This window comes from Phyllobates terribilis, unplaced genomic scaffold (genome assembly GCF_046119375.1).
Source record: "Phyllobates terribilis strain yellow unplaced genomic scaffold, ASM4611937v1 Scaffold_1__5_contigs__length_1240528914, whole genome shotgun sequence".
Lineage (NCBI taxonomy): Eukaryota > Metazoa > Chordata > Amphibia > Anura > Dendrobatidae > Phyllobates > Phyllobates terribilis.
In genome coordinates this window covers 795,875,745-795,900,821 of record NW_027362761.1, presented here as the reverse complement: position 1 = coordinate 795,900,821, position 25,077 = coordinate 795,875,745, and the positions used below count along the sequence as shown (strand labels likewise).

The following is a 25,077-nucleotide window of genomic DNA, read 5'->3' as shown; positions in this document are numbered from 1 at the left end:
GACCTCACTGTTCATAAAATATATATCCTAGACTTATCCTTTAGGAATATTACTTAATGAACATAATAACATGGCATTACTTTATGAGATAGGATTAACCCTTGAAGATTCTGACGATATGGGCCAAATTCCAAATTAAATCTGGAGTACTCTTTAGAAGCAGACAAAATACATACATACGTACACTGTCTGAACAAGTATTCAATGCAATCCTTCTTGGCACCCCAACACCATCATACATGGCAGCGTACAGGTGAGGATCCTCAGACACAACACCTTTCATAACCTTCAGATCCTCCACTAAACTGAGGCTGTGCTTGGCTAACGACGTACATATTTCTGGGTGATTAGACTTGGAACAGGTACAAAACAAAAAGATAAAAGCTCTGCAGAAATATGTGGAAAGGCAACCTCGTCCGGGCATAATTAACAGGAATGTTTCTGAAAGAAGACATTGTGAGGGTGAATGTTTGCTCTCCTTGGAACATTAACAATCATTAACCCCATTATTCTCCTTTCTACATTTATATTTCGGGTATTGGAATACACCAAAATTACTAGAAAACCAGTCCATGCTTAGTTTTATTTGCACTCATGTTGTTATCTTGGGGTCTCCTCTTTAGATTTTGAGCTGGAAAGATGATACTTTTTTCAAGCTTCAAACTGAATAGCATTCACAATAATGGAAGGTGCAGAATGGATTGTGACTAGGCCAATCTACATGTCCTCGCCACGGAGTCTGTGGGAAGAGGTGACCAGCACAATCCGCATAGAAGGTAGCAGGTCATTGTGAGACTGTCTCCGGATTCAAGGACACAAGGAATTCTTTGCATAACTCCCAGCTCCTCCAAGCGTCTCTGCTACTGGGAATTAGAAAACAAATGCCATGTAAGGCTTTGAAGTCTTCTGGAACAAAAACACAGCCTGAACCCTAGAACTGGAACAGGTCCTGCCTTTGATAAATGTTACTCAGTTCGTGCCAGGAAGAGTGTGTATAAGACACATACCATCTCCATAGCAGCCCATCGTGTCTCAATACCACTCATAAGATTGATGAGAGTGAAACACAAGGCAAAAGGATGCTTAACCATCTGTACAAATTCTTCTGCAAACTGTGACCCATACAGTGCCAGTCTACCAGGACCCCATAGTCACCACAATTAAGTGACCCAATAAAGGGGTTGTGCAGGATGGCACATCTTTTATATCATTTACATACTTTGGGTTGAGTGATACTTTGTGTTTTTATTTTTATTTTTTACACATTAAAGGGTTGTTTCTGGTTTCTAAAATTGAAAGCCAGGGGCATAACGATCGCAGTCGTAGAGAGTGGAGTCAGGAGGCCCGTCAACACCGGTTTCAGCTAAATGGGTGTCCCTGCACCACGATAGCTATACACGTCACCAGACAACATCAGCGTGTCTCTGAGATGGCTATGGACGATGAAGGGACGATGGGAGATGGTAGAGGTAAGAAGAATATATATATATTTTTTTAAAGAGGTGTATGAGAAGAGTGCCATTACTACAAGACAGGTGCCAAGATGGGGGACATTACTACAGAACAGGTACCAGGAAGGAGGACATTACTATGGATAGGTTCCAGGAAGGGACACGTTATTACAGGTTGGAAGACATTACAGGGGCTCGTACATATGACCAACAGGCTGGTGGGGGCCTAGGTCAAAATTTTGCACAGAGGCCCATAAGACTCTAGTTACGTCACTGTTGAAAGCTTTTCTTATTTAGGATAAGCCATCAACATAACGTTATGTACACACCTTTTAAAAGGCAGGTCCGCGCCAAAACCCACCTGAAGTAGAAAGGACAGGGGACATCATTACAGGATAGGTGCCAAGATGGGGGACATTATTAAAGAAAGGGGCCAAGAGAGTGGAGATTATTATAGGTTGGGGGCCCAAGATGGAGGACATTACAGGGGCCCGTACATCCAAATTTTGCACCAGGGCTCATAGAACTCTAGTTACGCCAGTGTTGAAAGTTTTTTTTTTTTTAATAGGATATGCCGTCAACATAAGGGTATGAGCACATGAAGAAGAAGTGAGCTGAACAATCTTCAGGCATTTTCTGCTCTGATGACAGGTGATCAAAAACTTTGAACAGGTGCTCAGGAAAAGTCCAAAAAAGACATTTCAGGACAAAAAAAAAAAATGCTGACATGCCCTGAAGAGTGGTGGCCTGGAGCCAGGTGGTTTCGCCCACATGTAAAAGACTGTGTGCACATAACCCAATATTGGTGGGGATTTGAATCTCAACACCTCTGTTGATCAAGTGTTTAAATGGGACAATGCTGCAATATCAAGCACAGTCACTATCAGAAGTATGGCACTGTGCAGTATGGAGCAATGTAAACCTTAAAGGGGGCACAGTGATCCCTCAAAGGAATTGTCCATCATTGGAGAATTCCTTATTAATGGCCCAGGGTGCTGCATAAATAAAGGATCTATACTTGCCTCAGAGACTGGCACTGCCACACTGTTTTCAGCCCGGCGTCCTCTGCCGGTTTCCTGCAACCATCACATTTATGTTCAAGAGAAAGGACAATTTTTCTTCATCTTGGACATAAATGTTAAGGCTGCAGCCGATCAGCGGCCTCATGACGTAATGTCAGGAGACCAGCAGGAGACATATGACTGGTCTGGTGAGCAATTATGGATTTCTTGCAGCACCCTAGGGCCATTAATAAGTGGTTCTACGGTAGTGGACAACCCCTCTAAGTGTCACAGACCAGATCTCTGGGAGTGCAAAGAGTTGGGGCCAATGAAAATCACATTATTCAATAGTTAGCAGTGAAATTAGTGGTCTTTCAATGTAATGTACATCCATCCTTGGTCTTCCTGAGTAAAGCCCTCACATCAGTATATATTCTTTGTCCGCTAGCGCCAGGAGCAAATCGTGTACATTATGCATCATCACATAAGACAAGTGAAAAATCTTAAGTTGAAAGCACGTTTTGTCTCTTCATATAATGTGATTTTTAAGACAAGTAGTGGAATTCTGAAGGAGGTATTACCATCTTGGCTGGAAGGGATGTGAGAAATCGAGATAATGTTCACAGCCATGTGTTGATCTAACCTAACAGACAACCTTTTGTGTGTCCAGAGTCAATGATCCCATTCATCTTATGACACAGGTCAGTGACAGGAGCTATCAAGTCACACACTTGTGTGTGGTGTGTAGTTAGAAAGTCATCTGGCTGCACAATGCCTTTAAGGAATGTTGTGATGAGTGCTGGGCGGAGGGCGATGATAATTGCTATCAAAGTCACACACATCATTACCGTGAAGTGACCTTTTTCCAATTACACAGCATTATACAGTTAACCGGCATGAACAATTTCTGGTGGAAAGGAAAAGTGGAGTGCGATTAGAAATAAACGGGTTACATAACTGGCATTACATTCTCTCTGCTCATCCGACTGCGTAAAGTGCAAAGCTGAAGCTAGAAAGGATTTATGGGCAGATGCCTACTTAACTAACTCATAGAATAAGAGGGAAAATAAATGGACCAAGAACTCTGTCTGGATGGAAAGTTTAGGTTTTGGCTAAACTGCAACAGCTGCAGGCCACCCAATCTTATGTATTGTTTTGGACTACGGCTGGAGCTAAATAGTTAAAGTCAATTAGTAACGCTACAAAAAGTTGCAGTGTAGCCCAGGGATAAACTTTACCTCCGAAACAGAAGGGCCAGGTTTTATACAGATCATAATTTGTCTGAATGCCCCTATACACTTTAAAAGTTGTCCAAATTCACCTCCCATATGAAGTGTATGGGGCTTCCCAACAGATGATTAGAGGATATAAGGATTGGGCATTTTAAGTTTAAATGCCGGATCCCTTGGTTCTCCCTGAGGAGTGTAGCAGCGGCTAACTCTCCCCATACATCTAATGTGTATGACCACTTTAAGGGGTTTTATGTTACTATTTTATTGATGATCTACACTTACGGCTCGTGCAGATGACAGTATTTTCTCTCATCCGAGAAAATCGGTCTGATTATGCGAATCACACTCTGAGCAGAGTGTGATCATAGTATGATCCCATTCTCACGGATGCGGAGAAGATGGAAAAAAAATTAAATTCTGAATTCTGCCAATTTGTGAAAATCGGACTGCACTCAGATGTCATCCAAGCGTTGTCCGATATTTTCGAGGGACCCATTAACTTGAATGGCCGAGTGCAATCCGAAAATACGGTCATCTGCACAAGCCCTTGGGTAAATCATTAATATCAAATCTGAGGGGAATCCCACATCTGGCACCCCGCCAATCAGCTGTTACCAGCTCTGGCAGGATGTGGAACATCAGCATTTATTGTTTGAATAGAAGGTGATAACAGCTGATCAGTGAGAGTGCCGTGCGTTGTACCTACTCTGATCTGATATTGATAACCTATCCTAAAGACAGGTCATCAATATCGTAGTAGCTGAAAATCCCTTGAAGATTTCAAAAGTTGGTTTCCAGAGATATGAGCCTTTTATATAGTGCTGATATTTATGGTCTTTACGCTGCTGTGAATAATCACCTTGTGATCATCGCCCCATTTGTAAAGACCATAAAAATCAGCACTAAATAAAAAAAGGCTCGTATCTCAGGAACAGTATGTCGGACTTTAAAAAAAAAAAGAAAACGAAAAGCCAGAATACTCAAGAGAGCAGCGGAAGTATAAGAGGAGTGCAAACTAAATCAATTGACCTGGTGACACGTCCCTTTAACTTCTAGAAACATCAACAGACACCCGGAAAACACAGATGGCAGCATGGACTACCTGGTTTATGAGGATTCTTCTGCCATGAGGTGTGTGTGAAATATCAGTGCCCCATGGTATAAGCACAGCTTATTGGCCTTTCGTAAGGAACTTTAAGAATTCGCTTAGTCGGTTCCCCATGTAGGCATACACATAAGAGAATACGGATTAAATCAAGCCAAGTGCATTTCCTTTCACCGTGTAGCTTCCAGACTCTTGGCACAACCATAACTTTCGTTAGACTAGTATGTTCTTGTAATTAGAGGGAAAAAAAAAAAAACGAAGCATCTTACAACCCCAGGCTATGAGCAGTGCAGAATAGTATAGGAGACATTCCACTGCACTGAACTTTCATCTGCCTTGTGATTATAAACCATTTACTAGCAAAGGCCGGAAAAACAACGGAAATCTATTTTCCATCAACTGTATACAGATCCCATTGTGTATTCTCCAGGACTCTGATAATATCTGCTCATAAGAACCCTTTAAAGTGTTGGCTTTCAAAAGGAATCTGTCACCAGGCTTTTGCTACCGCATCGGAGAGCAGCGTAATGTAGGGGCACAGACCCAGATTCCAGTGACGTATCACTTACTGAGCTGCTTGCTGTCATTTTGATAAAATCAGTTGTGTCTGCTGCAGATTTAGCAGTACTCTGAACACTGAGCTCTGTATGACCCCGCATCCACCACTGACTGTACATGGGCGGAAAGCTGTGAGTATACGGAGAATGAGCTATTTGACCAGCAGTGGAGAATAGCTAGGAAGCAAAACAGCACAAACAGGGTTTTATCCGATTAAAAACAAGAAGAAATGAATGCCCGCTCACCTGGTGCTGTTGCACATTGCAACAATTCAATGGCATGAAACCAGCTGCTGCAGAACACCGGTCGTCAGAACAGAGGAAAATGCTGCACGGATGAAATGTGGTTTTCCTGCGGTTACAAAGCCAACGCGTTTTGAAAAAGACGTTTTTGATTACTTCGAAACGCGTTGACTTTGTAATCCATCAATAAATTATTTCCTTATGAATTCATCGCCTACAAGCCTCTACTTACGAGCACATCAGCAGCGCAGGAAAACCACATTTCATCCATGCAGCATTTGACCACCAGTGACGCTAATAAAATTCTAGCCCATAAAAGACCAGGTGAAAGGGTCCTTAGATAGTGTAAAGGAAGAGGTGATGGTCATGCATTTAAATAATAAATTTGGACATTTTTATACATAGGCCATGCATTTACTCTACTGGGCCACATTGACATACAGATGTAGCAAATTGGTGCTCTATGCCATAAATATACGCCGTTTACATGGCGCCATTTATTCCCTACAGTATTAGAGGGGTTTCACTATGTAATGCACCGAGGCGTGCTATGCTAATGGCGTAGCACATAGACTGTTAGTTCAGTGTTTGCTGTATTTGTAGCATATGATTTATATTCAAGATGTCTTCTTATTTATGATCACACTATAATTTCCCTTCCTTACTGAGGTGATTACTTCATCTTAATTGCTGTGATCTGTCTGATGAGATATATCCTTTGCTAAATCCTATAAGTATCTGATCTAATGAATGCATCCTGTATTAGCGAAATGATTCAGGAATTTTAGAATTAAAGAGTACAATTAAGCCACAAATAGCTCATACCTGGTCTGTTTCTTTGGTGGTGGAGGTGGCGGCTCAGAGGAGTCTTCAGTGCTTGCTTCTAACAGTTCGACCGGGCAGGAAACAGATTTGCTCATGCCTTTTTGGCCTCTCTGGTCATCTAACGTGTCCCTTTCCTTAGAAATATAGCTGGGTGCACCAGGCTGTCCATTGCTTATGACACTTGTATGTGGCTGCGATGGAGGAGGTGAGGTCTCCTCCTCCTCTTCTTCATCAATCCTGCACTGCTGGCTCCATGTTGTGTGTGTGATCCTCTGCCTACGGTCTCCAGTCAGCAGGCACCTGTCGCTAAATTCCAAGGGTTCCTTTTTATGGGACGTTGAGGAAAATATCCCAGTAGCGTGTGTTGGGGATGATAACTTGGAAGTAGAAAAATTCTCAAATTTGGTAGTTTTAGCTGGCACTACCAGACTGGAGCTACACTGGAATTTATGTGATAATGAAGCCTGGTACTTTTTATTGACATCAATACCTTTTCCGTGGTTCCTTTCTGCCCAGAGAAACGTAGGCGAAAGATGTACGTTCTCCACAGATGAAGGACTACCGCATGTCCATTCAACTCCAACTGCAGAGTCAGGGCTGCTCAGGTAGATTGTCCGGTTGTCTTCTTCTGTGTGTGCAGCCATGACTGTTATCCTAGCCGCTACATGTGTGGTAGACTCCTGTAATACGTTCTCAACGCTCACACATTGGTTCTCTTTGGTGCCACTTTCTTCTTGCTTAGAATTAGTTTTCTCTGCTTGCATTACGGTTTTTGTCCTCTTGTTCACACCTTTTCTTTTAGTACTTTCAGCATAAATTGGTTCATTGTCCCTTCTATCTACTGGTACTACAGACGGCTGAAGCGGAGTGTGGGAATCTGTAAAAGTTGGCGATGTAAGAGGGCTGTTCTTCATATTAGCACATGAGAGTGTCTCTGAGACGTTACGTGACTCAGAATGAAGCGATACTTTCGTTCTGCTGAAGAACATGCTCTTACTAGAAGCAGGTTGTGAGTTATGGCACGGTTTGCGATCATTCGCAGACGTTGCTTGATTGCACAATTCTTGACCAGTTTTGACGAATAACTCACTAGCTAAGCCTTCTTTAGAATAAGGGCCTCTTTTGGGAGATGATGCAAATTCAGCTTGGAGGATGTTCAGCTTCTTAGTTTCGCCATGTATTTTTTGTTTTGATAACAGAGTACATCCGTCGGAAGGTGACGGCAACTTTTCTTTAAGAAACACAGCTTTGTCAACCTGACCACCAAAGTGGCTCACATACGTTAAGTTCTGCACTGCATTGAACTCAATCTCCTTGTCATGATTCGACAATCCATTGAAAACATACTTCGGTGTATCGTTGGACGAGTTGAAATTATGAGTGAAAGGCTTTGCAAATTTATCCAAAAGATCATTTGAAATATCCCCAGACTTCAGGATAGGACTGGTGGTTGATGATTCTTTCCAACTAACCTGAAAACAGAAAAAGAAAAATACTATATTAAAAATAAAAATCATATAAAAAAAAAAAAAAATGAAGCAATAAAGGAACCTTAGGGTATGCGCACGTGGCATATTTTAGAAGCAGGTGTACCCACATAATTTTTTAAGATAAATGCTTCAGGAAAATGAAGATGTGTGCACGAGCATACCCTTAGATAGCAACGCAATTTTAAATAGCTAATGTCAGACAGCTTCTCCTCCGGACTCCCCCTTTCCCATACATAGGTTTTCACTGGGGAAAGTGAAGTAAGCCACTGTCAGACATCACTGATGGTGGCGGCTTAGCTTTCCAGGGCTGGGAATGAAAGGATCAGGAATTGAATTTTAACATGCTGATGTTGGATGACAATCAGGAAACCTCCCATCACATGGTGGACCAGGTTGTGTGGCCATTAAAGTTGTAATTTATTTTTTTAAATTTGATAAATCTGTTCCTCACATCTGTATTTTATTGTCCAATTAACATAGTTGACAGACATATCTAGGATCCAATGTTTGGCAGCTATGCGATTCTTTAATGTATTAATCCAAGGACGCCTATTACCTGAGTGAGCATCTCGGTGCTGTTCAGCTGAGCCCATTCCTCCGCAGTCTCTGATGTAATCATTGTGGGTTTCACTGCTATGGTGGGCTTGGAATACAGAGCAGCAATTATAATGTCATCATCTTGGTTTGAGTTCTCCTGCTTGCTCCTAATCCCATTAAGACTTGGCAGGACTGGCAAGTTGCTGGTTTTCCCATCTGAGGGTGCTTTATGCTTTCGGTGATCACTCTTTGGGTGAAAGCAATTCTTACAGGATCCAGGTTTCCAAATATGTTCAACAAAATCATTGCAGGCAGACATCTTCAAGCCTTGACTGGTCATTGGGATGGCTCTGTGCATGTTAGGATCAGAATTTCTGCTCTCATCTTGTGCAAACAAATGTATAGGGCAAGAATGGAGGCTTCTTTCTGCAAGTAGAAAAGACAGAATATTATATAACTGCACTGGAAAACAACCTCCATATGATCATGTACCCTCAAAAAAAAAGGGACCCTTTGGCATAATTCTTGCAAAATGTACAGGCAGGAAATCATGTAAATTAGCAATAAGCCATCACTTAGTATAGTGGGCACCTTCTATACGTTATGTTGATGTTTTTTCCCCTATATCAATCTCGTCAGCTCTTCCTGCTCTATAACATCCTGCATGCAGATCAGATACCATTGTCAACAGGTTCCTCTAAATCTACCCAACGACTATTAAATTAGATTATGAGAAAAATCAAGCAGAGGCAGTTTATAGGCCAAGACTGTTACTGGGGACATCTTAACCCTCACCCCCTTCCAATTTCATTGATCACATTTCGATATTGTGCAAAGGATAAACACACAAAAAGCCTCAGATAATGTTAAAGCTACTGAAGGCACCTCTCTCACGATAATCATACAGGCATGTCATAATGATGGTTCACTTGGCCGCGCTGCTTCCACCAAACATGCACGTTCGAGAATCTCTTCCATCAAAGTAGTTTATTGATTCCACTGACAATAGGTCAACATGATTCAGAGTTGTACAGACCCCTTCATCAAGCTCTCGACCTTGCGTGTTTGATGGAAGCAGCGCGGCCAAGTGAACCTCGTTTTGACAAGCCTGTGCTTTATGCCTCAAATACTATTAAAGTTATTTCCGGCAGTAAACGCTCAAAAGATTCATCTGATTAAACGTGATTAACTATGTAAAGGTGATTCATCAAGCATTGACTCGAACAAATCCACTTAGGTCAGCACCAATAACTATGTACTGAATGAAATATCATGAATCATCAATGTAATCTACATGTCTTTTGACGATATGTTACTCAGTATTTGGCAAGTTGCACGAGCCTGAACCATCCCTGTGATCACATCTGCAATAGTAATGAAACAGGGATTCGGAAACGGAGATATCAAGGTTTCCTGAATAATCTGGTGACTCCCTGTCCTTATGTACAGTTCTAACAGAAAACTCATTGGTTTGGAATATGCATTTCCTTTCTCAGCTCAATGACAATTAAAAGTGACACCTTGAACCTTTACCATATCAAAGGTGCTCATTGCCGTTTCACAGCTGCCTCAGACTGTTTGATTTTGAGATGACCTGCTTTACATCTCCCACCAATTGGTGATGCCTGGTGTTACACCATTGACTGGGGCATCATTATTTCCCTATCCTAAAGTGAAATATACTAGCACACGCATCTAGAAATGCAGATCCATTATGATATGATGACATCCCTGACTCAAAACATTAGCATTACTGCAGTTACCATGAAACGTCATCGATATAACAGATGGCTGGTGATTTGTTAGCTACAGTCAGGATCTCAAGAGTCAAGACACTCTTTCCATGGGTGATATCAGACAACCCTAGCCAACTAATCATGAAGATTATAGCAATACATTACCACTCTGAAAAAAGGATTACGGTACTACTATAGAAAATAGTTTTACTAAATATTTTTATCCTTTAGTAAGTATTATTACATTTAAACTCATGTTAAGCAAAACATGATTCGTACCGATTTAGTTTTTGAGAACAGATGTGGGACAGTAAAGTCAATTTGTCCCAAATTTATCATGCAGTGAAAAACAGATTTCAGGAGGACATTTCTTAAGCCTATATTATGGATGCCACTCTTAAACCTCACATGTTTTTAGAACTAAAGTAAAAAAAATCATGGAAGCCTAAGATACTCTGAAGACCCCCCATACACTCTAGATAACTGACAACCGAACAATCGTTAGGCCAACAACTATCTCGCCCAACTCTACCATATACAGGAGCGCTCGCACGGCCGTGTTCTCTATGAGTGAGCCAATGTGAGACATCTCCGGTGACCACTAATCTCTGAGAATAAAAGGATCAGAAGTCCAAAATTGGACATGAGGAATCCTTTTCTTCTCCAAAAGTTGTCAGGAGCCCCCTACACACTAGACCGTTGGCCAAACCAATTCGTATCGGTGGGAACCCTCCAATATTACCGGTATTTGCCAACAGTCTAATCTATATGGGAACCCTTCAACTCACAGATTGGTGTCGGGGTGAGGTCAGATTGAACTTTAAAACACAACACTCAAGCTTTATGGTCTTCAGGAGATAAGGCACTAGCATGGCCATTTGACATCCAGTTTTCTATGATCTCCAGGAATGTTGAACCAAGCCAGTTGTGTATGAGATAGTCAGAAGAGACAGTCGATGGCCATCTTAACTCCGGTTCTGATAAACTGAAAGATCATGGTGTTGCAAGGTGCAATAACACGGCCACACAAAAAAAGAACCACACACACCCCTTTCTGAAAGCTGCCTAAGCCCGATTTTGAAAAAGTGTAAAAATGTTCAAAATATCAAAGTTGAGCCAAATTTGTCTAACTCAAAAAACGCAAAACAATACTTTAGTATCTACAGATAATATATTATACAGCAGAAGTACATAATGATATTTGCAATAAATTGAACAAACTCTTTAAAAACATGCAATATGCATGCAAACATTTTGCTAGAATTAGAGATATCGCCCTGAAATTATCCAGCAGTCAATAAAAAAAAAAAGTAATCTTAGCGCCCAGAAATCTAATACTTTATAGTAAGTAACCAATTAAAAAAATAGTTTTAGCAACTTATTCCCCTCACCCCTCCCACAAAAAAGGTCTTCAATGGTATTTTCAACAAGGCAGATAATGTTATCGGTGCATCACAAACACATTGCTTAGATTGCCAGTCATTAGGGTTCATATGTCACGTAAACTATCGCACCTTGAGACTTTTGCTGATGAATTGCATGATCCATCCTTCTGTGACAGGTTTAAAACAAATAAATCAGATAGCAGAAACAGACTTGGATTTCTGCAAGGGAATAGCAACATGACACTTGTGTTCTTGAACATCACTCTCTGGTACTCCCATTTGTGGGAATAGTTGCCCTGTTTCAAGCTGAGATCACTTTATCATCCTTGGAGAGTTCCCTCGTCTAGCCACAGGTGGGAATTACAGTGATCGAACTACCGCTGGTCTAACATTTATCATCTGTCCAATGAGCATGTTGTTAACTGCTATCTCAAAAGGAATCTGTCGCCAGGTTTTGCCACCTAATCTAAGAGCAGCAAAATATATAAGCAGAGACCCTGATTCCAGCAATGTATCACTTACTGGGCTGCTTTCTGTAAATTTGATAAAATCACTCATCAGCAGATCACTAGAGGACTAGTAAACCCACTGCCATGTAGTCCTCCGTATTCATGAACTCTATATAACCCTGCCCCAAACACATTGTACACTCTGCATAGGCAGAAAACGGTAACAGAAAGAAGCCAATCAGTGGTGTGGGCAGGGTTATACAGAGCTCAGCATTCATAGAACTGCAGATAACATCTGTGTGACAGCATGGCAAATCAGGGATGTTCATAGGCAGAACAGATTTTTTGGCGCGAACAAGCTGGAACCCCGAACACAAACCCGAATTTGAAATGCTCTGACAGCATAGATGGAACGCCCCACTCAGAGCCGCTTAACTCAGCGATTAGTTGCCGCGATGTCAACATGACGTCAGCGCAGCAGCCAATGCCAGCCATCAGGAGCAAAGTCTTATACTGGTGGAACCCAGGAAGTAGAGTACAGGGTAATCCCTTTAAAATGAATTAATACTGAAAGATTATAGTGAATGTGCGTTCCTAGCAATGCTCATTTTAAGATAATCTTTCAGTGTAAACAGGCTCGTTCATTGGATGAAATGATTTTTAAGTAGGCTTAAAAATTATTGTTCTCATCAGCACATCATTTGGCGTAAACAGGCTCGTTCATTGGATGAAATGATTTTTAAGTAGGCTTAAAAATTATTGTTCTCATCAGCACATCATTTGGCGTAAACATCATTGTGCCGCCAAGAACAATGTCAGTCTTTTCACAAAACGATCTATTAAAGATTGTTTAGTCCACAGTTTAAAGCGTAGTCAGCCTGTGTAAACAGGCTATTAAATTGTCAGTCGTTTAGTGCCCAGGTAGGTCTGTGTAAACAGACCTTTAGGTCAGTGATTTTAATTAGTTCCTACTATAAATTTGACAGAAAGTCAGATTATTCCTCAGCTATTGTGTGCGAATGAAAAGCTCCTTTACCTACAAAAGGCAGGAAAATAGGGGTAAAAATTCAGGAAATAAGTTGACACTCATACTATCAGTAAAACTGGGATTTCAGCTTCGTGTCCTGAAACTAAAACCTGCAATTCATGTTCCCGTGCTATCCCATTTCACCCGAAATAAGCTGTTACGCAATACACTTTTTGGTTTACTTTCCTGAAAAGCTTGTTGTAAAACACGTTGAAATGCAATGAATGGTATTCCACTGTTTGTCAGCCCGTTTTTCTATAGCAAGCTTTAAAATTGAGGAAATAATCAGAGCATCAGTAGTTCACACAACAGTCATTAGATTACCCTAGAATTGCATAAATTGTCATTCTTTAATATCTGTTTTGGCGGACTGACCAGTGGCACCATACGAACGCTATTCGTGAACTTTTACCAATCGGCAGTTGTTTGATTGCTCTTTTACACAGGAAGGTCAAAACAAAATGCACATGTGCTGCCGAGAACCATGGCAGCCTAAATCCTGTTTACACGTGGCACTGCGAAGAATGATGATCTTTTACGATGCGCCAAAGATCATTTTACTTGTTCATCAGGTGATCGGCAGCCTGTTTACATGTCAAGATAATCGTGAAATGAGCGTTTTTAACAAATGATCGTTCACGATTATCTTGCAGTCTGAAATCCCTTTTATTGTAGTTTTATTCAGCATGGTGGGCTCAGATTATACAGCAGGGCAGCCAAGGGTATTTGCTCTATTCCGCAAATAATCAGTTACAGGTTTATGCAGCTCTAAAAGGGATTTTCTATCATATTTATGGCCTATCCTAGGAATAGGTGATCAATATCAGATCGCTGGGGGGTCCATCACCCAGCATTCCCCACCAAGCAGCTGTCCGGAAGTGAACACCTTAGCTCTATAGATTGTTTAGTGGATGCTGGGAGGTACTGTAGATCGGCTCATAATATTTGGATAAGAGGTGATCTACAGTAAACTCCTTTACTCCTGTAAAATTGGCATAGAACAATGTGAATCCTTACATTTTTTAATTTTTGCCTCTATAAAATGCAACCCCCCCTACTTGGTTCCGAAAGGAAAAAATGCCCATTTTGTCTACTACGTATGTGTCTGAATGGCAAGGAAAGCCTTGCAATATTTCAAACCACAAAGAATGAAAAAATTAAATAAGTAATTGCGGAAACAGCCAATAGTGACCATTCAGAATTTTAGTGCAGGTTAAAGAGAACGATAGCTGTGACCCGATCATTAGCAGTTCATTGTACATTCCTAAAGAAACAGTCCCTCAAGGGGTAAAGTCTGAGTGACTCATTTAGTCACCAATATGTTGAAACAACCAGACTCGAAATGTGGAAAAACTGAATCCAATAGTACCAAAAAGCAAAATACTTATAGCCCTACCTATTTGGCGCAAGCAGTTGAAATACCCATGTAAAAAAAAAAAAAAAATTTGATATGTAAAATAAATTAACTAAAATTTTAAAGCCGCTCTCTCTACAATAGGTCAATCAGTGGAAACCCAAGGTACCCACAGATTAGCCCTAATATTGTAATCACAGGCGGTTTATTTCAGACACTGGCTTGCTGTGAAAACAGGGCTGGAATTCCTGTGAAGCTCTATCTGCATGGCCTGATCAGTTCACATTCCTGACTTCTTTATGGACGGCTAACATTGCCTTTGTTATGGAGCAGAGGGGAGATTCCCATTCTAGAGAGATCCTGCATTCCACACCAGAAATAGGCCAAGCCACAATATTCCCAAGCAAAGCTCCAGTAATCTATCTTTAAAGTAAAAGGTTTAGCTGAATTCCAGTCAACGTGACAGTTAAATGTCAGGAATTTTAATTAGAATTGCAAAAATGTAAACTTTCATTGATAAAAAAAAATAAAAATGCTGTGACAATTCTTAATGACCAACTGTTAAGAAATGTATTATACAGGTGCATCTCACTAAATTAGAATATCATCAAAAAGTTAATTTAAAAAAAAGTAAAACTCATTATATAGAGTCATTACAAACAGAGTGATCTATTTCAAGTGTTTATTTCTGTTAATGTTGATGATTATGGTTTACAGCCAATGAAAACACAAAAGTCATTATCTCACTAAATTAGAATAATTAACAAAAAATACCTGCAAAGGCTTCCTAAGCATTTAAAAAGGTCCCTTAGTCTGTTTCAATAGGCTCCACAATGATGGGGAAGACTGCTGACTTGACAGATGTCCAGAAGGCAGTCATTGACACACTCCACAAGGTCCCAGAGTTCCAATTTTCATTTGGAAATCAAGGTCCCAGAGTCTGGAGGAAGAGTGGAGAGGCCACAATCCAAGCTGCTTGAGATCTAGTGTGAAGTTTCCACAATTAATGATGGTTTGGGGAGCCATGTCATCTGCTGGTGTAGGTTCACTGTGTTTTATCAAGACCAAAGTCAGCGCAGCCGTCTACCAGGAAATTTTAGAGCACTTCATGCATCCCTCTGCTGACAAGCTTTTTGGAGATGGAAATGTCATTCTCCAGCAGGACTTGGCACCTGTCCACACTGCCAAAAGTACCAATACCTGGTTTAAAAACAACAGTATCACTGTGCTCGATTGGCCAGCAAACTCGCCTGACCTTAACCCCATAGAAAATCTACAGGGTATTGTCAAGAGGAAAATGAGAGACACCAGACCCAACAATGCAGACCAGCTGAAGGCTGCTATCAAAGCAACCTGGGCTTCCATAACACCTCAGCAGTGCCACAGGCTGATCGCCTCCATGCCACGCCACATTGATGCAGTAATTGATACAAAAGGAGCCCCGACCAAGTATTGAGTGCATTTACTGAACATACATTTCAGTAGGCCAACATTTCAGATTTTAAAATAATTTTTCAAGCGGTTATTATAAAGTATTCTAATTTACTGAGATAATGACTTTTGTGTTTTCATTGGCTGTAAGCCATAATCATCAACATTAAAAGAAATAAACATATGAAATAGATCATTCTGCTTGTAATGACTCTATATAATACAAGTTTCACTTTTTGTATTGAAGAACTGAAATAAATTAACTTTTTGATGATATTCTAATTTAGTGAGATGCAGCTGTACGTGGTGAGGAATTGTGCAAATATCAGTGTTCATTAGTAAACCTGATCACACATGTTTTATGGTCCATTAGGCCGGTTGCACGTGTTCAACATTCGCCGGTCCAAGTACAAATGTCCTAACCTGAACTCAACATGTATGTATATGAGGCTGTTGAGTTCTGGTCAGGAGATCTTCAGTCAGTCCAGACATCCCGTTCCAAACTCTGTTAGGTGAATTCGGCCTCATCTACAAGACCACCAACACCTGTGTCTTCCTTAGAAAAATAACTTATATTACATACTTACCCGCACGCAACCTCCGATCCTCACAAGATCTCCTTCTCTACTCCCCTCTTATCTCCTCCTCCCACAATCGCATACAAGATTTCTCCCATGCTTCCCCCCTACTCTGGAACTCTCTACCCCAACACATCAGACTCTCGTCGACCGTGGAAATCTTCAAAAAGGAGCCTGAAGATCTACCTCTTCCAACAAGCCTACAACCTGCAGTAACCACCAATCCACAAATACCGATGCACGACCAGCTCTACCCTTACCTACTGTATCCTCACCCATCCCTTGTAGATTGTGAGCCCTCGCGGGCAGGGTCCTCGTTCCTCCTGTACCAGTCGCTGTCACATTGTGTTCAAGATTATTGTACTTGTTTTTGCTATGTATACCCCTTTTCACATGTAAAGCGCCATGGAATAAATGGCGCTATAATAATAAATAATAATAATAATAATCACAAGTTGATTTTACAACAATACAGAAATGTAGAGCCCACACATACACATTAGATAGCTGTTGGCTGGACGATGGTTTGGCCAATCGTTTGGCCGGCTGCAATCTCGCCCAACTCTCCGGAATACAGGAGTGCTCCCTCTGCCAAGCGCTCAGGTGTTCTCTAGTTGAGAGCTGCTTCTCTGGCTCTATGAAGCCAGAGCTGTAAATCAAAGGAAGAGAGTTGGGGTGGAAATTGAGGGAAAACAAGCATGTGGGAAAGTGAACTGAACTGTTTGGCCATGGTGCACCTAGGGCCTGTACTTGGTTTGAACACTCATTTCGTGACGACAGAGTCCCATTAATGGTATAGGTCCATTCATTTTAAGTAACATCTTTTGATTGAAAGAAGCAATATGGCACCTGTATTGGCAACCCATAAATGCCAGATAAATGAATTCTTTGGCATATAAAGCATGCAATTCTGAGAGTCATCAACAAACTTTCTGTGTGTATGCCTCTGATGTCGTCATTACCACATGCTAGTAATAGATGTGTCCATAATAGCAGGCCAACCACAAGTTTCCACAGCGTGCACCAGTCACAGATACCCTACCATCCCCTAATAATAATAATATATCTGTATACTCTTTTTTTGAATCCTCCCCTGCCCAGGAGATGTGGTATCATCAGACCATGTTTCTGTACGGTCAGGCACAGACATTACACAGAGGCACATTTATACGATTATCTCAGCACAATAAGGTTTTTATTCCAAGATCTATGGATTAAAGTCTACTTTGTTAGAAAGACACCTCTTTTAAGAATTAGTTGGCAAATGCCAAGCCTTGTGGTGACATCACATTACGTTCAGTGCCAACCTAAAGATTTATTTGAGAATCCATCATTTAAATTGGTTGTACCATGTTTGGAAGTTACTCCCTATCTATATAGAGCTCAACTATATCTGACAAAGCCACAAAGAATGAGTGGAGTAGAAGTGCATATGCCCAACCTCTGCTTCATTCACATGGGGCGCTGTATAGCTCCATTCTCGAGATTGGTGGGGTTCCCAGAAGACGAAATTTCCAGAGATCAGGTTATACCCTAGCCTATCATACAGAAAAACTTGATACAACCATTTTAAAGAAAACCGGTCACCAGGTTTTCCCCAAATAAAATACTGCCAACATCTTTAAGCCATCTTATCAGCATTCTGGTATGGTATATGTCTGTCCCCAATCCACTATACAAGGTTATACTCACGGGGCGGTCCGGTCTGGTCTGGTCTGATGGGTGTCGCTGGTCTTGGTACTGGTCCGGTGCCTCCTCTCTTCTTACAATCGCCATCCTCCTTCTTGCTTCATGTGGATGACGCGCCTTGCATCAACCACACAGTGTCCCCCATCACCCTCCTTTGCAAGCACGCTTCTATCTGCCCGGCCTAGGGAGAAGCAAAGTACTGCAGTGCGCATGTGCCGGCTTTATCTACCGGTCTTTGGCCTTTCCCGACACATGCGCACTGCAGTACTTTGCTTCTCCTTATTAATAAACACATAACTTTCAATATTTTTTTGTGTTTATAAGTAAAACCAAGCACTATGGGCCCGATTTATGATTTTTTTAAGTGACTTCTCTCGTGGCATTCGCCGGCGTTTCTGCACACGATTCATGAATTTTACACAGGATCAAAAATGCTTTTAATTTTTATCTTAAAATCTGTTTTGCGACTTTTTAACTCAGAGTCTTGCGTCAAGTTAAAAATTGCGGATAAATCTCAGGCGTTCGGAAAATAACTCAGGCAGAAAGGAGGGACTGGAGTACATCAGCAAAAAGTTGGGACTTTTCTGAAAAGTCGCAAATGATGAATTAGGCGAAAACATCTTGAAAAGCTAAACTCTACCCAGCATGGCAAAAAAAAAAAATAATAATATCACTTAAAAAAGGAGGTGCAAATGGAAAGTTTTATGTGGCTCAAAAAAAAAAAAAAAGCACACATGCAATAATGAATCGGGTACTAGAAGTCCAATAATATCCAAAATGATGTTGCATTCTGCATCAACACCTAAATATGCAAGATATTCCACAGCTATTTGGCACCTTGGGAGATATGAAGGATGAATGAAGATGAATTGGTGCCACCTGGCTTCTGGGACGTCTCCTGTACTTAGGTCTCAAAGCAAAGTACCCGAGTGGCAATAGCTGGATTATTGAACTTTCTCAAACACCCTTAAACCTGCCATACACATTAGGTGGTTGTCAGCTCTTCCATACACAAGAGCGCTCTTTTGACCGAGCACTAATGTGTGCTCTATGAGTGAGCCACTGCCACCCATCTCTGGCAGTGGCTTATCTCAGGGATATTGAGTGTTACACAGTCCAAAAATTGGACATGCCCGATCAACATCTCCCCCGATGATCAGTTGTTCTGGGCTTCCACATGCATTAGACCATCAGCCAAACCTCTTAATATTGGTGACAAGAGTCTAATGTGTATGGGAGCCTTTAGGATACATTCACACAACCGTATTTTCGGTCTGAGTGCTGTCCATGGAAAAATCTGATATCACACGGACAGCACTAGGACCAACGTTATTCAATTGGACTGTTCAGATGACCGTGTGAAAATAATTGCAGCATGCACTAGTATATTCTGAATTTCGGATCAGGCTCACCTATTCAAGACTGAGTGCGCAAAAAAACAAAAAAAAAAATCGTATTCCATGCGGAAACCAAATTTTATGGATACATTGCCATTTGGAACATAAGAAAGATTTTGGTCTTGTAAACTTTATTCCTTGCTGATGTATAAAAAAAAAAAGAATGCCATGCAGATGACAATGGACAAAAAAAAAAAAATTTTCTTCATAAAAATTGGATGACTTTATACACAGGTGTGAACTTACACATACAGTCAGACTCCGGCTACCAGAGCAATATACCACTACCTAGTGTTTAGTCACCCAGTGAAATCTGCAAGCCATTGAGGACAGATTCCCATGGAATTCAACAGTAGGAACATTTATTACAACAATAAAACCATAAAAATTGTTGACTTGCACACAAAATAGGAAAAGCACGCATCCCATAATCATTTCGGAAAGTACACGTCGCTTCCATGATAGGGGCAAGGCTTTCAATCTTGAAAACAAGATAAGTGTCAAGGTCGCCCTTGGTGAACGTTCAATACGTTATTAATAAATGACTGTTCCAAGTTCACAGGTCAGGTCCTATGGTGATAAAAGTCCAGCACCCACCAATTTCCCATACAATACCAATTGTCATGCCACGATCCATCATCATTTATGGTTTTTAGCAGAATTCCTATTTTTTAACCATTTTTATATGGACAGGTGAGCAATGCGCTCACCTCCACACAGCTCCGCGTAGGTCTAAGTGCACTTTTCCTTGAAAACTTTTCATAGACTCCTTCATCAAGACCTCGGTAGCCCTGAACTATAATCCTCCCAGCTAAGATTTCTCCGAATTTACCTGGCCAGTTAAACAGGATCCCGAGAGTAAAGCATTTCCCCACCTCTAAAGTCTCCGAGATCCCTTTACAAAAGTGCCCATTAACAAAAGAAAAGTCTGATTTGGGCTGAAATACAATACCCCAAAAAGTCTCTGCCAGGCTTGTGTTGCTCCTATCCCTTGGGATAGATGGCAAACCTGCTCTGTAACCCTTTCACTGCTGCTCTGTCAGAAGCCCAGAGGAAGGAGGGGTGGGCAGCACTACTCTTTTAGAAAGTGGGAATGTAAACTTTGCCCAGGCAAGTCCTCAGTGCTCTATACTACAGCCTGAAAACAAGAAAACTTTTTTTGAAATGCATTTTAAAAGGGAAAACACTTAGAATGGAACAGACAAGAGAAATTATAATTATATATATATATATATATATATATATATATATATATATATATATATACACACACACATATACATACATACATACATATATCTATCTATGCTGTAACATGTGTTTGGTTACTTACTATGGAGTTTTTCCATTACCTGAGTCTGCGGCTCCTTAGGGTTTCTTGTAGCATAAAGTAATCCTAGAATGAACAGATGATCAGGCTGCCAGTGCCAGTCACACAGTGAGGGCTCAGTGCACACAGGCAGCAGGATCACTACTAACTGCAGTGAGAGGAGAGGATGAGGACAGAGGTGGAGGCACTGGGTGGAGCTGTGTGTGTTGTAGTCCTCCACCTCCAGCACTCTCTGGAGTCCACACTCTCCACCCACAGGGCATGGATTGTTACTTTTGTTCTCCTTAACTATTTCAGTACTTGAGGCGACAGCGATTTACAGGAAAATGAGAAGCAGGCGCAGGAGGCGCAATACTTCCCCATCTCTAGAATCACATGACACCTTGTAAAACTTGGGCTAGTTGTCTGTCACTGAGTGCGAGACTTCAGCTGTGTGGTAAAGAAATAAATGGCTGCCTTCCTATGGGATGGTGTTATCCGAATTGCCCCCTTCACACGTTCAGTATTTGGTCAATATTTTACCTCAGTATATGTAAGCCAAAACCAGGAGTGGGCGATAAATGTGTTGACGTGTTTCTATTATACTTTTCCTCTGATTGTTCCACTCCAGGTTTTGGCTTACAAATACTGATGTAAAATACTGACCAAATACTGAACGTGTGAACGTGGCCTCTGGCCAACAGTGGGTCCAATAATGAGGAAAGGAAAGGAGTTCACCTGGTTCCCCAGCAGATCATTAGGGAGCGGGTTTGTGGATTAATGGCCAAGCTAAAAGGATTTTTATTATTTTGATACGTGTCTGTGAAAACAAAATATATCAAAAATGTGTCTAAGGGATCGTTCACACCACCGTATAAATCGGACGAGTGCTACCCGATCGCACTCAGACCAATGTTATTCAGTGGAGCAGTGCTGATGACTGAATTTTTTCACTGAGAGAATCTGTGAAAAAATAGCAGAATGCTGTGATTTCACTCCGAAATCAGACGGGTGTGAGAAAAATATCAGAAGCCATACAGAACCACAGTAAATGCATTCACACATCCGTGCGGGGGTATGTTCCCACGAGTGTATAAAAAAATCATTTGATTTTCATCCAGAAAAAAAGGACAATTTTTATCCATATTGTCATCCGTATGGCATTCGTTTTTATACATCACCAGGGAATAAAAGTTACGTATGAAAAAGCCATTGTACCTGTAAAAATCAGATGCTATATGGTTGATTCATATAGGGTTCCATTTTATTTAAATCCTATACGATGAGTCTCATCCAAAATACGTAATACACTAGTGCATGTTGCAATTTTTGTCACTCAGGCATTCAGTCTGTGCCACAAACAAAAGGGTCATCTGAAAAGCCCTATTGAATAACATTGGTCCGAGTGCTGTCTGTTTTTTCCACGGAACTTCACTTAAAAATGGATGAAGCACAGATGTAACCCTAAGGCTATGTGCCCACATAACAGATTTGATGCAGAGCGTTTTTGCCTCTCTCTGGCAGAAAAAAACGCATGCAGATTTACATGCGTTTTTTCTGCCAGAGAGAAGTGTTTTTACATGCTTTTTCGCATGCATTTTTTCAAGCGCTTTTCCAAGCGATTTTGAGCATCACTTGGAAAGTGCTTGACAAGTTGGTCACACTATATAAATCCATGCAACCGGCATGGATTTATATTGTGTGATCAACCTAGATGATTTAAATGCTGCATCTGTAGTAAAAAAAAAAAGAATTAAAACGTTAAAAATAAAAAAAACCTGTATACTCACCTCTCCGGTCTCCTCCAGTCTGCTCCCGGCCGCGTCCTCTCTCCTCGGCGTCCCGTGGTGTACTTGCAGGACCTGCGGTGATGTCATTTAGTCAGCTGATGGTCACGCGACCATCACCCGACCGCTGATGTCAGCGGTTTCGTGACCATCAGCTGACTAGGACCGAGGAGAGAGGACGCGGCCGGGAGCAGACCGGAGAGGTGAGTATACAGGTTTTTTTTATTTTTAACTTTTTTATTTCTTTTTTTCAGCGCCTGGTAGCCGGGATGAAGAGGAGTTGTAGTCTCCTCTTCATCCCGGGTACCACACGCACCGCGATTACGCTGTAAATTCGCGGCCATTGAATTTAATTGAAATGCAGCAAATCCACATATACCTGCGGGTTTGCTGCATTTCAGTGTTTCTCAATGGCCGCGAATTTGCAGCGTAATCCCGGTAGAAATGGTCATGCTGCGTTTTGCAACGCAATGCAAATTTGGCGTGCTAATTAGCGCATCATGTGCACAGCACATCCGAATTCACATTGCTTTGCATGGCAGATGGTTTTACAAGCATTTTCGCGGCCGCAAAAACGCTATGTGGGCACATGGCCTAAAGGACAATGTGTATCTTCTGTGCTTCATCCATTTAATACGGATCCCCAGAGACTTTCATTGCCCAGTCTTATCCACACAACAGATGATTACAGGACATGCTCTGAGTTTTACTAATCACACACATGGATCCGTTTTTACAGCTGATGTGTGTATGGATCAATGAAGCTCTATGGGTCTGTGTGCCGTCCGAGAAAAAAAAGGGACAGCTCTAGGACAAGTCACACAGATGTGTGAATATAGTCTTAGGTTGCATTCACACATCCGTGAGTGTTACCATCCCATATAAACAGGACAATTTTTTTTTCCTAGTTGTATCCTAGTTGTGATACAAGGATGCAATCTGGAAGCGCTCTGTGTCTCACAGATCCCCATAGACTTCCATGGCTGATTCTAATCTGCACAGCTGGATCAGAATAGGACAAGTTCTTAATTACAAGGATCTCACTCTTGGATCTGTGAATTTAACAGATGTGTGAATACATCCATTCCACTCTATGGGTCTAAGTGCTGTCCGAGATAAAAATCAGACAGCGCTCAGACATTTCACACGGATGTGATTGCAGCCTAGGGCGCAGTAAGTCGGCAGTATAAATCGGGCTGAGATCAGAACACAGTGCACAGACTTTGGCTCTCCTGACCCGAACGTGACATCTGCATACATTTCTATGCAGCCCTTAGATTGGGCCAGTCCGAACATTGCGTTCTGATCTCAGCCCGATTTATATGGCTGTCTGACAGCGCCCCTTAGATAGGTAAACTCACCCTGTTTTACAGCCTTTTCCATCCAGTCACCCTGTGAAATATTGCTGTCACCCAGGTTTTGGGGTCTTAGAAGACCGAATCTTGTGGTACTGAGCAGCAGTAAGCGTCCAGGGTCAGGGCTCTAACTTTCCATTACATTAACCCTTGATGAGGGTGCCTTGCTAATAAAATTCACCAAAGCTGCCTACTATTTTATATAATTAGTAGAGTTGAGCAAAAAGATTTGCAGGACCCTGATCCAGTGGCCATGCAGTGTGAACGTCGTCTTACCTGCCAGCATCCCCGGTGCCTCTTCTGCTTAGTATCCCTGGGCGATATCATCATTGCAGTGATGCACGCATGGCGTCGCACCGGGCCTACTATGCAGAAGAAGCCCTGGGGATGCTGGCAGGTAGGAGGAGGTTCGCGCTGCATGGCCACTGAATTAAGGTCCTGCAAGTCTTTCTTCTAACAATTGATAAAATAATTGTGCATTTATATATATATAATACTTACACCATCCAGCTTGTCTTTAGTTGTGAAACTACATTTCCCAGAATGCCTTGCCTGAAGTAAACGAGACATGCTGTCATTTGTACTTTAAAAACTAAAGTTCAATAGGAATAGCTGTGTTGTCCTGACCACAGTTCACCCCAAATTAAAGAGTGACCGTCGTTTTTTCTTTTTCTTTTTTTTCCTCATAAATCAATAGTAAACATGAAAGAAAAAAACGTTGGAATATATTTTATCAGAGAAATCTGCTTCTTTCTCCTCCTGGACTGATCTTTCTTTCTCAAAATTCTCTTTTCACGAGTAAAATCTGTCTTCAGTGAATACGGACTTTCCCATTACTGAGATGGGGAAGACAGTTGGTGCTCATAATGTTCTATAGAGAACTGTAAAGCTGCATTCCTACAATTGCTATTGGTGAGTTTTTAATGTTGCAGATTTTCTGTAGCATTTCTTCCCCTATTAAGTAAATTAAGTCACGTACGTTTTTTTGTTGCATTTGAGTGTGTTTTCTTACATGTGCTGTTATCATGTTTTTGTCTCTTCTAGGTATGTCATGTTTTAAATAAATCTGCTTTTTTATACTTCCTGGTATTTGTCGTTGACAAAACTTTATTGATGTATTTATGTATATTCTGCAGTGG

At 41.3% G+C, this 25,077-nt stretch overlaps 1 protein-coding gene across 2 annotated transcripts in view; it reads right to left on the bottom strand.

Annotated features, from left to right (window-relative positions):
* PRAG1 (PEAK1 related, kinase-activating pseudokinase 1) overlaps window positions 1–21,013 on the bottom strand; it is a 36,438-nt gene extending 15,425 nt beyond the window's left edge. The window contains exons 1-3 of one of the 2 annotated variants that reach the window (XM_073637054.1): window positions 20,821–21,013; window positions 8,461–8,867; window positions 6,415–7,886 (exon numbers count right to left, since the gene is read on the bottom strand). In XM_073637054.1, coding sequence (XP_073493155.1) covers window positions 6,415–7,886; window positions 8,461–8,867; window positions 20,821–20,836 — 1,895 coding nt within the window. In that variant the 5' untranslated portion in view covers window positions 20,837–21,013. The remainder of the gene's footprint in view (window positions 1–6,414; window positions 7,887–8,460; window positions 8,868–20,820) is intronic. The other variant, XM_073637055.1, reaches the window with a different exon arrangement.
* Between the last annotated feature and the right edge of the window lie 4,064 nt (window positions 21,014–25,077).